This window comes from Neopsephotus bourkii, unplaced genomic scaffold (assembly GCF_033783945.1).
Source record: "Neopsephotus bourkii isolate Nb327-2 ecotype Australia unplaced genomic scaffold, CSIRO-AGI_Nbou_v1 NB_1020, whole genome shotgun sequence".
Taxonomy (NCBI): domain Eukaryota; kingdom Metazoa; phylum Chordata; class Aves; order Psittaciformes; family Psittacidae; genus Neopsephotus; species Neopsephotus bourkii.
Window position 1 is genome coordinate 385,030 of NW_026901509.1, and position 14,448 is coordinate 399,477.

General features: G+C 41.6%; 1 protein-coding gene across 1 annotated transcript in view; it reads left to right on the plus strand.

Annotated features, from left to right (window-relative positions):
* The window catches only part of SH3GL2 (SH3 domain containing GRB2 like 2, endophilin A1), an 87,228-nt gene that overhangs the window by 58,070 nt on the left and 14,710 nt on the right, over positions 1 to 14,448 (plus strand). The window contains exons 2-3 of the mRNA XM_061360343.1: positions 8,909 to 8,977; positions 11,284 to 11,356. Coding sequence (XP_061216327.1) covers positions 8,909 to 8,977; positions 11,284 to 11,356 — 142 coding nt within the window. The remainder of the gene's footprint in view (positions 1 to 8,908; positions 8,978 to 11,283; positions 11,357 to 14,448) is intronic.

Genomic DNA, 14,448 nt, shown 5'->3' on the forward strand with positions numbered 1-14,448 from the left:
TGTTGTCTTTCCCTCTTTTTTCCTTTTAGATCCACAGCTTACCTACCTGAAAGTGCAGCATTTGAATTTAACACTGCAGTTCTGTCTACCAGAGGAAGCATCTTCCCCTTTAAGCTTAAAACAAATTGCTTTGGAGACAGAGAAGTATAAAAGTGTGAACAAATACGTAATTTCATGGTTTACACTCTCCTTCTAAAATACAGAAACATTATTTGAATAAATAATATAGTAACACAGTGTGACAGCTCAAGAGCTGGCAACTGATAGCACTCCAGAGGAGAAAGCTGGTGCTGAGCACCTCTCTAGGCAAGAAATTTGAGAATCCCCAAAACTCTTAGCCTTCTGGTATTAGTTTTGCTCCTCTCCGAGTTTTCTTGCCACCCAGCTGATTGAGCCACTTGCACTGAAGAGATACTCACGCAGCTACCAAATTTTTTGTCACTCAGGGAAACAAACAGCACAGATGTCCTCTTTCTCAGTGGCCCTGCAGCATAGGGCAGAGTTCCCACTACTGTTGTGTGGACAGCCTGTAATAACTGTGGGTTTGAATCCAGGTCCTTTTGCACAGGAGTGAAAACCTTGGGAGCATCTTATTGCCTACAGGTCCACTGAAGGGACTAGGTTATGCTAGTCATAAGACGAAATACCATGTGGGAAAAGACAACATATGGGAACAGATTCCCTGCTCTTTTTCTGTACTGCAAAAAAAAAAAAAAAAACAGCAGACATTGGCACATTTAGCTAACACAGCCACCTTTTAAATGCCAATTTCTTCCCTGTTTCTCATACTGGTGGCTTGCTGGGGACAGAGAGTGTTAAAAAAGCACACAGTGTTCTGATGGTCCTCAGCTCTGGCAGCTTTTGAGTTCTTGCCAGTTTCTGTTTGCTGGGGTTGTGACCAGCTTCTGGCTGAACTTAAACTTTGCAAAGAACCAGCATCCCAAAGTATATGCTTGGTAAAACATGTGAAACTTCAGTAAATAAGTTTAAATGCATGAAATGGATTATCTTGGTTATTGTGAGTGCATTGCAGTGTGTCAGCTATCAGCACATCTCTGTTACTGGAATGCGTGATACTGATTAAAATTTTTGCCTGCTGTGGGTAATGCTTACCTCATCTGTCATGGTGGGTGTCTCTGCAGAGCAGGGCACTACTACACCAGCACTTCATCAGCAGTTCTTCTCCTCCTCTCACCCTGCTTTATTTCACTTACCAATGGACAGCCTCCAATGTAATGCAGTGGCATTGCAGCAGAGACTCTGCAGTAACTCCTGTCAGTGCAGACGCTTGCAGCATACTTTCATATGTGCTAGTGCTGAATTTGAATGACTCCCTGTGATGCTGGAACTGCAGGAATTCTGCAGTGTGGTCCTTGCTAGTAGTCAGAAAGCAAAATGCTATATTGGACTGGTTGAAGAAAGGATTGATCCAGACACCCTCCTTCCCCCCCTTACCCCCCCTTCCCGCCCCCCCACCCCCACCCCCCGGCAGCTTTAGCTGAAAATGAAAGGAAAAAAAAAAAAAAAGGCAAATTGGGGATTGGTTCTAAATGAGGAGAGTAAGAATACAGGACAGGTTCACAACACGTATTTGTAACACTGCATCAGTGCTGGGGGTTGGGATACTGATCTCTTTTTATCCTTGGGGAGAAATAGTTCCACTTGGCTATATTGTGCTGCTGAAGATCCTATCCCCTGAAGAATTTCCTTCATGACTTGACAAGCTTTAGCAATGGGTTTGTCTTTGGCATACAACGCAGTTCCTGTGTTGTATGTATGTCACATCTATAGCCAGCTTTCCTGTCTTTCTGGTGTGCCTTCAGACTGTGTAGCTATTAACAGGGCTATGTGCCCTGCTACTAGCTGCTGTGAGGACTAGCAAGACCAAGCTATTGTATATATACATGTAAAGGGTAATTAGAAGATCCTTTGTGAAAGATTAAGGCAAGCCTTTTAAGAGTCCAGTCATACCCTTTCCTTTTCTCTTGAGTTTCCAAAATTCAGTTCACTTCCTGATCTTTGAATAGTGTACTTTTTTGTTGACATTCTGCATGCAACAGCAGAGTCAAGGGAACTTTTAAGCGAGAATAAACCTACCCAGCCTGTGGCTGATGTGGTGGAACAAGCCAGCCAACAAGCATTTCTAGCAGGAAGAAAGTTATTTCAGTGCTTTCGGGGGAGGGAGTATATTATTGCCTGATTAAATGTATCTGCTGAGTGACAGAAGGGAAAAGATAATCTCAGGCTTGTCTGGCAGATGCTTACCTAAACCACATCACAAACATTTGTTAGATACACTCCTGATGGCAAGCAGTAGCAGGTGCAAATTAATGCTCACAATTTTCCCATGTGGTAGGCAAGTGTATTTCTTCATTCTGCCAAGGAGAAAGCAAAGCTTCCATGGCATAATCAAAGTCTCAGTGCAAACATGAGCTAAACAGGGGAGTTCTCTGGAGATTCCTGGCTCTCTCGTTCTTTCCCTTTTGCATTTTACACTGTCTTCATGAACCCTTCGTGACCTTGGTAGCTGTCCTCCTCAGTTGGAGTCACTGTGTTCCTCAGTTCGGCAAGGGAAGGATCTTGTGCTGATGACCTCCAGACTGCATTGTGGTCTGTTCTTGTAGTCATCCCACTGAAGGAGAGAAATTTACCGGTGAAGTGTAAATGGGCATTACTGTATCTTAAATGTATATTAAGCTTGGATCCTATGTTTGTTTTACTGCTGAAGTGACTTGTTCTACATTCTCATGGCATGTCCTATTGACAGTCATGATTTTGCACAAGGTGTTTACAAACTAACAGAGAAATAGAATAAAATTCAAAGAATTTTAAATGCAAGAGACTGGGTGATAGCTTTCCTCTCTCGTGAAATCTTTTGTGTTTAATGGAAGTGTGGGTTTTGCTCTAAGAAATTAGTGCAGTGTAAGTGTGAGGCTTAGCAGGCATTTCTGGCTTCTGGTGAGATTTCTCACATCTGTTGAGTTTCCTGTAGCTCTCCAATACTAATGATACTGGATCAGCTGGTAAATAAGCTGTTCCGTAAATGCTTCATCAAGATCACTCTGCCTCACTGGAAATTACACGTCAGTTTGCTTTCCAGTACAGGATAAGGTGTTGTGAACCAACACTGATATTTTCTACAGCCTCTTCATGTTTTTGAAGATAAGCTACCTCCAGACTAACTTGGAAAATGTCCTTCTTTTATTTTATATTCTGGTGTTACTTGGAGGAGTCTAAAATACAGCTCATTTACATATGCTTTTGAGGTGGATTTTTCTTTTAGTCCTTATTCTGATTTATCTGAAATCAGAAAAAAACTTCTCTCTTGATGCTATGCTGAATAATTCCTTTGGCTCAAGGAAGTATGTTTCATTATCTGCAAAGAACCAGCGCTATATGACCATAAACATGATTTTCAGATTTCACATGTGTTCTGAGGTAACAATTTCTGATACCATAAATGCCAAACTCTGCAGGATCAAACAGTCTGGAGGTTTTGTCTTACTCTAGCATGTGAAGTGACAGAATAATAATAAAAAAAATGCATACTCTTGATTAGAGACTGTGCTTTTTATAGATGTTCTTTTCTCCTTCTGAAAAGCCTACAGTGTTGGCAAACCTTCACTAAGTGTACAGACTTCTGTGGGGGGGAAAAGATGTAATTAATACCTTTTTGTGCATCATAAATATACAGATCTTTTTTACACGTAACAATGTCATGTTTTACAGTTGAGTTCTCAATATTTTATGTGACTGAAAACAAGTGCTATGTGCTTTAGAGTAAACTCCAATTTTATAAAGATACCATTTCCACCTAGGCAGAATATTAACATCTGCTGGTCAGAATGCTTCAGTAGGGGCAACAAAAGTTGCATAAATCCTACACTCAGGAGAAAAAAGAAGCTTGTTTCTTTCCTGGTAGACCATATTAAAAAGGCAGGTTTTTGACTGACAGGATCCGAAATATAAGCCATAGGGACAGGAGTATGGTTTGGTAAATGGATTTCACATGAAACAAAAAAAACTAGTAGGTCTTACTTACGGAGCTGTTTGTTCCATTTTCATATAGTTGTGCAATTAACCTTATTTTTTTGTAATGCTGTGTCATCATTCAGCATGTCACACAGGACAAAAATATGCTTGTGCAGTCACTACAAATATGCTGAAAATTCCAGTTGCCTTTTATAATACACACTGATAATCACTTGTACAGTATCCCATACAGCAGTCCTCTAACTGATAATATCAACCTGATGCTGCTGTCTGTCACTGTTTGCAAGATACTAATGTAAATCAAATGTGGATTATATAGCTATTCTGTGAGATTCAGTACTATGGTACTGCATTGTACTGGAGTGCCTTCTGAGCAACTCACAGTTCAAACTGCTACCAGAAAGGCTAGCACAGTACAGAAATGCAGCAAGATCATCATTAAACTACAAATAGTAGTCACCTGAGACTGCAGCTCTATTAATTTCATGAAAGTTTGGCAGCATGTACAGAAGGCCGTTTGCTTTTATACGGAAGCAGAAAACCAGCTTTGAGTAGATTGCCACCACAATACACTGCCCTCCCCTATGATGCAAATTGAATGTGCTGTTTGCAAAGCAGTCACACCATGGTGAGACTGAGAGAGTAACAGTCTCTTCTCCTTTATGGCATGCATTCATAGCTCCAAATACAGAGCACAGCAACACTTATTCAATGTTTGGATGTTGAATCTGTTATTTTTCATTAAAATATACTGATATTTTAATGATAATTTTGTTGCAAAGGCTTTTCGGGGGCAAGATGGAATAGGTAATCAACATCAGAAGAGAAGGCATGATCACAAAATAATAATGTTGGCTGTGGTATCAGATTGGGTCTTAATTCTTCCATATGACCAGACTGAGATGTAGTATTACCATTTTCAAAGGGTCTAATTTTCATTCTGCTGTTTGGTTCTTTTAAAGCAAGAACCAAAATGTTGAAACCTTGACTCAAATGACATAGCAAAGGACAGTTTGTTTTCTGGCTAGCTGTAATTGTTAGCTGGCTGTGTTAGACTGCTGCTGAATCTTCGGAGCAGGAGCAGATCCTCAGCTGATGAAACTGGCATAGCTTCATGACCTCTTGTAATCAAATCTGGCAATCTTAGAGAATGGTAAGAGCGGTAGCCTTAATTAAATGCTTTAACAGTTGATTTGGAGGATGGATATAAATGGGCTGCAGAATATCTCTAAATTTAGTTAGTACAGTGATGGACATAGATGTGGGCTCTGTTGCAAATTAAACACTCTTTAGACTGCCTTTCTCAGGCCCACTGCTCCCAACTGCCCACTTTAGATTATGGCCTTGCAAAGAGATTTTCCCTAACCTAAGAGGCAGAAACTTTTGAGGATTTTTGTTTTCTTATATTTGAACCCTTAATTTGAGTTCTTATTTCTGAGTGCTGAGTTTAAATTTTCAAGTGGGATTTTGTTTCAACTCTTTCCTGTAGTCTGTCAGTGCTTTCCCAAACCCGATTTTTGCCTGGATAATGGAGGTGAAGGTACTTCTTTGAGGGCCTATGGTGTAACTACCTTGAAAGATGAGTCACTCAGCTCCAGAACTGAAGACTTTACAGCTTGTCTCTCTTCTTTGATTCACCTATTTTGCCTGTAACAGTACTTGACCCAGAGCTTTACAAATGAATTTTCTTGCTAGTATATAGTTCTGTTAGTAACCTTAAATGAGTGACTCACAATGATGATTATGAGGCTAATATTGACAAAGTGACCAAAAATCTATAGCATGTTTAGAAGGATGACCTGCTGTCCTGAGTTCAGCAGTATCAGTCATTTTTGTCCTTCTTAGTAGCTGGTGCAGTGCAGTGGTTTTGACTTGGGAACAGCACTGATAACACTGATGTTTTCAGTTGCTGCTCAGTAATGTTTACTCTGATCAAGGACTTTGTGAGCCTCATGCTCTGCCAGGGAGGAGGGGAAGCTGGGAGGAAGCAGAGACAGGACACCTGACCCAAACTAGCCAAAGAGGTATTCCATACCACAGCACGTCATGCCCAGGATGTAAAACTGGGGGCAGTTACCTGGAAGGGTTAGATCACTGCCAGGGTCGGGCTGGGTATCAGTCGGCGGGTGGTGAGCAGTTGTATTCTCTCCCCTTGTTATTTCCCTTATCATTATTATTATTGATGGTAGCAGCAGTGGTTTGTGTTACACCGCAGTTACTGGACTGTTCTTATCACAACCCATGGGAGTTACATTCTTTCGATTCTCCTCCCCATCCATCTGGGAGCTGGGGGAGGAAAGGGGGTGGTGGTGGTGAGAGAGTGGCTGCATGTTTTTCTCTGGGTTGCCAACTAGGCTTAACCCATGACATGTGACTTTCTGACACAGCAGTGACTATTCCAACAGACTAAAGATCTGCATTGTTAATAGTGCCATACATTCCTCACCTAAATAATGATGAATATGAAAGGAAGGAATAATTGCTGTGGTTTGTAGATGTGAGATGGGAACTTCAGGGCATCTGTGGGGATTACAATTGCAATTACTTTGCAAATCCTCATCAACTATGAGAGAACCTCAAAGTGATGAGAAGTAAAGCTACAGCTGAAAAAGGGCTGGAACATTAATTACCTTTTGGGACTTTGTATCCTTTAGAGTTTAAGTTTAGTTATTTAAAATCTAGTTTGAATATGTAAGTACTAGTGTTGTTTTCAGGACATGAAATCCTGGTGGTAGAAAGCTTTTGTGCAGATTTTGCCATATTGTCTGAATAGGGTTCATTTGCAGAAGGTTCATTCAAGGGCTGGTGAAGAAAGCCTCTGATCTTCTATGATTTATTTGTCTACCATTTTTTCACAGAAACTGCAAATGAATAGCACCTTTCAGGACGCTGAATCTATCACTTTGCCACTGCAGAATTGTTCCTAACAGTGCTGAGTTTGAAATCTGTGTTTTTTTTGTGGCACTTCACTAACCTTGCAAGGCACAAACTCAGTAATACAGACCATGCAAACTCATCTGCATTCAGAGAGTGTCCGCATGGGTTTGCACATCTCTTCTGTACAGGAAAAAGGGATAAGTAAAAGTCTTTGTGTGCTGTTTGGGTTTTGTTTTTTTTTTCAGGATGTTTTATAATACCGGTCTCATTAATGCTCCGTTTTGGCTACTAATCTGCGAGGAGCTGACAGAAAATAAACAGAGCTGATAGCCATTTCCTATTGCACAGATAATTATAGCCTGCATGAGTAAATGCTTACCCATGCTGCACTTGCAGCTTTGTTGGAGTGAAATGAAGTTTGAATTTAAAATTAACCAAATGTCTGGACTTTATTAATGGCATTTGAATCATGAACTGAGTCTTCCCTCCTTTTCATGCAAAAAGAAAGCTAAAGAAAAGTTAACACAGTGGTTGAAACCAGGGGGAATAATGGCGATTTTTCTTTTGTTTCTCCTGTTTTATTGCAGGAGTCACTTCAGTGAAATCAGTAGTTGCCCTTCATTACAACATTCTAAAGATGATTCAGAGACACCTAGGAAAGTTTGAAGAATTACATGGCGTTCACTACAAAGAACTATAAATGGACAGAAAACAGAAAATCATAAGTCTAATGAATTTCTTATGACAACCCAGTGAAAGATCAGTCCATTCACTGGATCATATGCACCTGACTTAGTTGTGGAATTACACCACTACAACACTGTGACTGACAATGCAGTTGCTATAATCCATTTTGAATGGTGCTGCATAGCAGTTACTGTTCAAGTCTGTTACTGTCACTTTTACTGACAGTAAGTGGAAACTCAGTTCATTGTGTTCCACTGAATCAGGGAAATGAAGCAGTAGCACAGGTTCATTTTCCAATTAGTTATCAAACTGAGTATTTTATTAAAAAAAGAGTATTTTCTAAAGACATGAAACCAAAGGTCCCTTTGGTTCTTTCTAATAGAGCTGTCAAATGGGTATTTTATATATAACTCATGTGTACCTCAAGGTCTTGCATGGTCCGTAGAGTTTTTTTGTATCTGTTACTTTTACTTAGAAACTCAGTTCTTAATGGTGAAGGTTTGGTAGTGGCTTAAGTCAGTTACATTTCTGAGAGCTCTTAGTCGTGGGGTTCTGGGTGTCTGTTGTCTTCTGAGTGGCTGGAGTCCAGCCTTGGAAGCTTCTTGCTCTGTGCTTAGACATGAGTATTACTGTTGGTGTTGCATTGGTACACATTGGGCAAAGCAGCTGGGCCATTTTTCAGCTCTGATGAGAAATTTTTTATAGCCTTGATTCCTTCCCCAGTTTATTATGTCAGAGCACCTCCTTTTTTCGTTATTACATGTGACCATGGATATTTCTGTCTGCTGACTCCAGATTCGTCATTGATGATTAATTGCTTGATAAGTTCCAAGATACAAACATTCATTCAACAGAGAAATAGAGGTGTGATCTTGCAAAGACATGATAATAATGTACTTCTGACACCAGCAGGAGATTGGGTCTCTGAAACTTAAGCAGTAACATATTATTTTCTCATTGTGTAGAATCACAGAATAGTTAGGGTTGGAAAGGACCTTAAGATCATCAAGTTCCAACCCCCCTGCCATGGGCAGGGACACCTCGCTCTAAACCATATTACCCAAGGCCTCGTCCAACCTGGCCTTGAACACTGCCAGGGATGGAGCATTCACAACCTCCCTGGGCAACCTTTTCCAGTGCCTCACCACCCTAACAGGAAAGAATTTCCTCCTTATATCCAATCTAAAGTAGTTTAAAGTGAGTTTGAAATAAGTTTTTCAGAAAGAATAATATGTCTGACTGTTGTACTAACTTACAGAAAAATTCAAAACATTTCCCCAGGAAAGCACAGTGGCTAGATTTTTAAGTTATTGCTTAATGTGATTTTTGTTCTTTTTTTTTTTAACTGCAGAAAGTGAGTGAAAAAGTAGGAGGTGCAGAAGGAACCAAGCTAGATGATGACTTCAAAGAAATGGAAAGGGTAAGTCTAAATGTGTTAGGGTATATCCATTACCATTCAGTTTCCTTTCTAGGACAGGAATTCCAAAGTTTCTGTCCCTGAATCACTCAAATAGTATTTAAAGACTGAACTTTTATTCAGCCAGACTGAGGTTTGTATTTCTTATGTGTGTTTTTTTCTAACCAAGGCATATGTAATATATGCCACTCTTTGTAATGCCAGTATTTTATTCAGAGATTGAGGCAGACATCAGCTACAAATTAGCTTTGGTCAAAACAGTGTATCACAGTATCACAGTATCACAGTATGTTAGAGATTGGAAGGGACCTCAAAAGAGAGGATCTCTGAAAAAGAGCCTGCTTACGATGGTAATTTCACTGGTAAAGGGTGCCTGGAATTCTCAGCTCCTCAAGCATCAGTCAAGAGGAGAAAGAGTTGTCTGCCAAAGAGGGTTGACAGTCTCAGTGGCATATTCACTCAGACGTTCATAGATCTTCTTAGGCACCCTCCACTGGCAAAGTTACATGGGTAGATCAGGTTAACCCCAGCATAGTGCCTGGTGAAGCTGGCAGTGGTAGCACTTAAGTGTTTCTGTGGAGCAGGCAGGGAAAAAGCAACAGCTGGGTATGATGGTGATAATATTTCAGTTGGAAGGATAAATATGGACAGTTTTTTTCTGGCTTCGACTTTGACAGGTCCTGTCAAATCTTGTAACACAAGTTACTGCTAGGTGACTTGTAGGGTAGGTATGTGTTGCATAACTGATCAAGAGAAACAGAAGCTATTTGCACATTTATATAGTGAGATGGGGAAAAAAGCTTGGATAAAAAATAAAGGAGAAGGTCATATGCTTTGTACTTCTTCCTGTGAAAGTGCTGCACAGTTGATTTCCCCCCTTCTGCCCAGCTTCCCTTAGAATGTGTCACAAGTATAGGCACTGCTGTCAAAACTGGAAGATGTTAACAAAGATTCAGAAAACTGGTCGAAGGTGTAGAGTGGAAAATAGGACCCTGCAACAGCCAGGGGTGAGTCCCACATAGTGGTGGTGGGTGGCATGGGTTGGCAGCCCAGGAGGTGAAAGCACTGAGAGTTGGGAAGAGAGTGGAGTAAACTCATCGCTTTCCTCCACACTCCCCACCTGGCCAGGTGTTCCTTTCCAGTGTTTCTGCAGGCAGTGGCCATGCTCCTTCTGCCTGTCCCTGGCCTTCTGTTTCCCCACCCCCACTCTCCTGTGCAGCCTCCTAGCCATTTCTGGGCTCTCTACCAGGCAGTTCAGCTACTTACTCATCCAGGGCTGGCAGACCTCTTCTGCTTCTTTGTGTAAAGCAGAGGGCAAGACCTGGCAGATGGCAGTGGCAAGAGGAAACGCGAAAGACGTCACTCACAGTGTGCTGCAAACAACCTGTCTCAGGTGTTCTTTTTTAAAGTAGGAACTTGCCATTATGGTAAAGGAGTTCACCCTACAGGACACAAGCTACCCTGCAGAGAAATGCAATATGACTTCATAAATGCAGAGTACAGAACAGGTTACAGGGAGCCCCAAACCTGCCAAAGCAACATTTTTTTCTTTGAGGCCTGATTCTGAGAGGGAGAATAGTTGCATACTTCGCTGATGGAGAAGAGGAAGCTGATGCAGAGTACTTCTTAAGAAAACAAGAATTCCTATTACAATAGAAGAAAGTAAAAAAACTGCTTTTCAGGTTTAAGTATTTTACATTTCTAAATATAAAATAACTTCTTCATGGAGTCAGCCAGGGGAAATCAATGGCCAGAGCATCTATGCTGATAGGTTTCTTGAAACTGGAAACTGAGTGATACCTAGTCTTCCTTGACCCAGTTCTACCAGAACTTGCTCTGGAAGAGTTAGAAAGCTAATTTTATCACTGGCGGTTGGTTTTGATTGATACAGGCTTTCCTCTCGTTTTGCCAGGTTTTTCTGGGGGGAAGATCAAGGATGGTTAATTCTTCAAATAGTTTTTTGTGACTGTTCTATCAAAAAAATTTCCATGTTGTGGATGTTTCCCAAGGTTATGGAAAGTATCAGCACTGTACAATAAGTCACATCAAGTTCCCAACACATCCTGAGGTACTCTGTACTAATGTCTTCACTTGAGAATGGATCTGCTATGAACTGAAATGATGAACTCATACTTTGGTAGTTTTCCTGATATTATCACCATTCTGGTAGTGGGGCATTTCTTAGGGACACAGAAATTAAGTCAAAAGTATTTATAAGAATTTATTAAAAAAAAAAAAAAAAGAAGAAAAAAGGCTTCCTTTTGCTTAACATGTCTTTTCCTGTTTCTTTTTGTTTAACTCTCATTTAGAAAGTGGATGTTACCAGCAGGGCAGTTATGGAGATAATGGCAAAGACAATAGAGTATCTTCAGCCCAATCCAGGTAATGTAATTTCACAGTCTTACAGTACTTGCAGCACTTTTTGAAAACACTCTGTCTCACCAGTATATATAGTCTGAATGATCTCATCCCCACTGGTGCAGTCAAGATCAAGACAAAATTGGTGAAATAGGTGTATTTACTTGCAGACATCTGAATGTCAGCACTGTGAGCAGTGTGGGACTCCTTGGGAGCTGGAGGTGGCTATGGACTCCTCAGGGGAAGCAGGGCAGTGCCTTGCAGCCAGGGCAGATTCCACTCCTCCAGCCAGGCAGCGGGGAGTACTGGTGCAGCAACAGCCCTGGGCATCAAGCACCAGCCTAGATATGGGAACAGGATGAAGCCATCAGCCTGCAGTTGGGGATTAGGATCAGGCACAGTGAGGGTGTCTGCATGAGGCATTCTGCAGTCCTTGTGTGAGGGAAAAGGAGCAGGCAGTCCTTGCAGACGATGAGAATAAAGACAAAGTTGTGAAGCAACTTCCTCCAGGGTGCAGGAGGAGGCATAACAAGAGTTTTTACCAAGTCCTCTAGAGATTTCCTATTGTCATCAGAGTTACTAAGGAGGGAGCTAAAAGGTAGCATGCAAAAGAGTTGTTGAACTGGAGAAAAAGGCATATAAAAGAACATAATCAAAGATGATGTCAAATGATGTAACCTACCTGGATTTGTGTAAAGTGTTCGACATTGTCCCACACAACATCCTTGTCTCTAAATTGGAGAGACATCAATTTGATGAATGGACCACTCGGTGGATAAAGAACTGGCTGGAGGGCCGCACACAAACAGTTGTGGTCAATGGCTCAATGTCCAGCTGGAGACCTGTAACGAGTGGTGTCCCTCAGGGATCGGTGTTGGGACCGGTCTTGTTCAACGTCTTTGTTGCTGACATGGACAGTGGGATTGAGTGCGCCCTCAGCAAGTTTGCCGATGACACCAAGCTGTGTGGTTCGGTTGATACGCTGGAGGGAAGGAATGCCATCCAGAGGGACCTTGACAAGCTTGTGAGGTGGGCTGATGCCAACCTCATGAAGTTTAACCATGCCAAGTGCAAGGTCCTACACCTGGGTCAGAGCAATCCCAGACACAGCTACAGGCTGGGCAGAGAAGAGGTTCAGAGCAGCCCTGAGGAGAAGGACTTGGGGGTGCTGGTCGATGAGAAAATGAACATGAGCCAGCAGTGTGCGCAGCCCAGAAAGCCAACCGTATCCTGGGCTGCATCAAAAGGAGCGTGACCAGCAGGTCGAAGGAGGTGATCCTGCCCCTTTACTCTGCTCTCGTGAGACCTCACTTGGAGTATTGTGTGCAGTTCTGGTGTCCTCAACATAAAAAGGACATGGATCTGTTGGAACAAGTCCAGAGGAGGGCCACGAGAATGATCAGGGGACTGGAGCACCTCCCATATGAAGATAGGCTGAGAAAGTTGGGGCTGTTCAGCCTGGAGAAGAGAAGGCTGCGTGGAGACCTCATAGCAGCCTTCCAGTATCTGAAGGGGGCCTACAGGGATGCTGGGGAGAGACTCTTCATTAGGGACTGTAGTGACAGGACAAGGGGTAATGGATTAAAACTTAAATAGGGGAAGTTTAGATTGGATATAAGGAGGAAATTCTTTCCTGTTAGGGTGGTGAGGCACTGGAATAGGTTGCCCAGGGAGGTTGTGAATGCTCCATCCCTGGCAGTGTTCAAGGCCAGGTTGGACGAGGCCTTGGGTGATATGGTTTAGAGCAAGGTGTCCCTGCCCATGGCAGGGGGGTTGGAACTTGATGATCTTAAGGTTCTTTCCAACCCTAACTATTCTATGATTCAATGATTCTATGCCTAAATTGAACCTTCACAATAGAAGTAAATGAATGGTTTCTATGAAGGAAGGTTTTTTGTGATTGGGCTGAGAGAGTGGTGCATGCTTCTCTCTTGGCAAAGAATCCCTACAAGGAGCTGGGATCTGGAACTCTTGTAATCATGTAAACCATTAAATTCAAGAGTAGTGATGTAGGAGCATAAGGGTCCAATAAGTCAATGCTGTCTTCAGTGATGGGGTCAACAGATACAATGTGAAGGTAAGATGGGGCCCTCTACCTACCATAAGTATCTTAGAGTTTCATGGAAGTATAGACCAGATTTTCATTCACTGTAAAGAATTTGTTTCCTCATAGCTGGAAACAGAGGGAAAAAGGATAAATTGATGTTGTTGCCAGCAGATTGAAAAAAGGAAGAATAATATTTACAAGTGCAAGAACTGCTAGAAAGAAAATAAGGATGACTAGAACAGTTTCTATGTCAACAGATGAAATACTGTTTATGACTTGACTCTGCAGATTCATTGCTCATTGTCAACAAGCACTCTGCAGGAAAAGCCATAGGATTGACAAACATGGGGCTAGTGATAAAATTGTTAACTACTCTGAAGCTGCTGTGGTGCATCATCGTATAGACTCAGTAATAAGCTTTGGCTATTTAGTGCTTCTCTGGCTGCCTTCCTGACACAGCTGAGTGGTTATGATTGCTGTGAATCATGGAGGAGGCTCACAGCAACAGCAGAAAGTTGAATTTCTGGAAGTAGTTAAGGGTGTGATTTCAGTCATCTGAGGCTGAGGTAAGTTTGCAGTGCTGCAGAAAAGAGCAGTTTCCATACTCTAGCTATACATCTCATCATCTGCTTGTGACATGTGCAAGTAGAATCAGGAAACTAAAACTGTAATAGGCAGGAGGAAGATCTAATTTCTTGCATATCAAATGAGATTATGTTACTCATTCCACAGCTGGGCTAACACAGCAGATGGAGTAAGAGGAAAGTAGGACTGATCCTTTTCAGCTATCACCTGATCTTAGATTGTTTTATGCCAATTGCAAAACGGCTCTATAGTGTCAAGAATTGTGTGGAAAATTACTAATATTTTCAGTAAAATAAAAAAATTCCTTTTTAAAAAACTCCCTACTATCTTGGTGTTTACTTGGGGGCACCAAAAATGCTGATTTCCAGTATTTCCTGTTTACCTTCTCATTCTCATAAAAACCAGAAGCATCACTGCGAAAAGGGAGAAATGTAATGAAAAAAAATTATTTAACAGCAATATTTAACAGAAGATTGTCTTACTT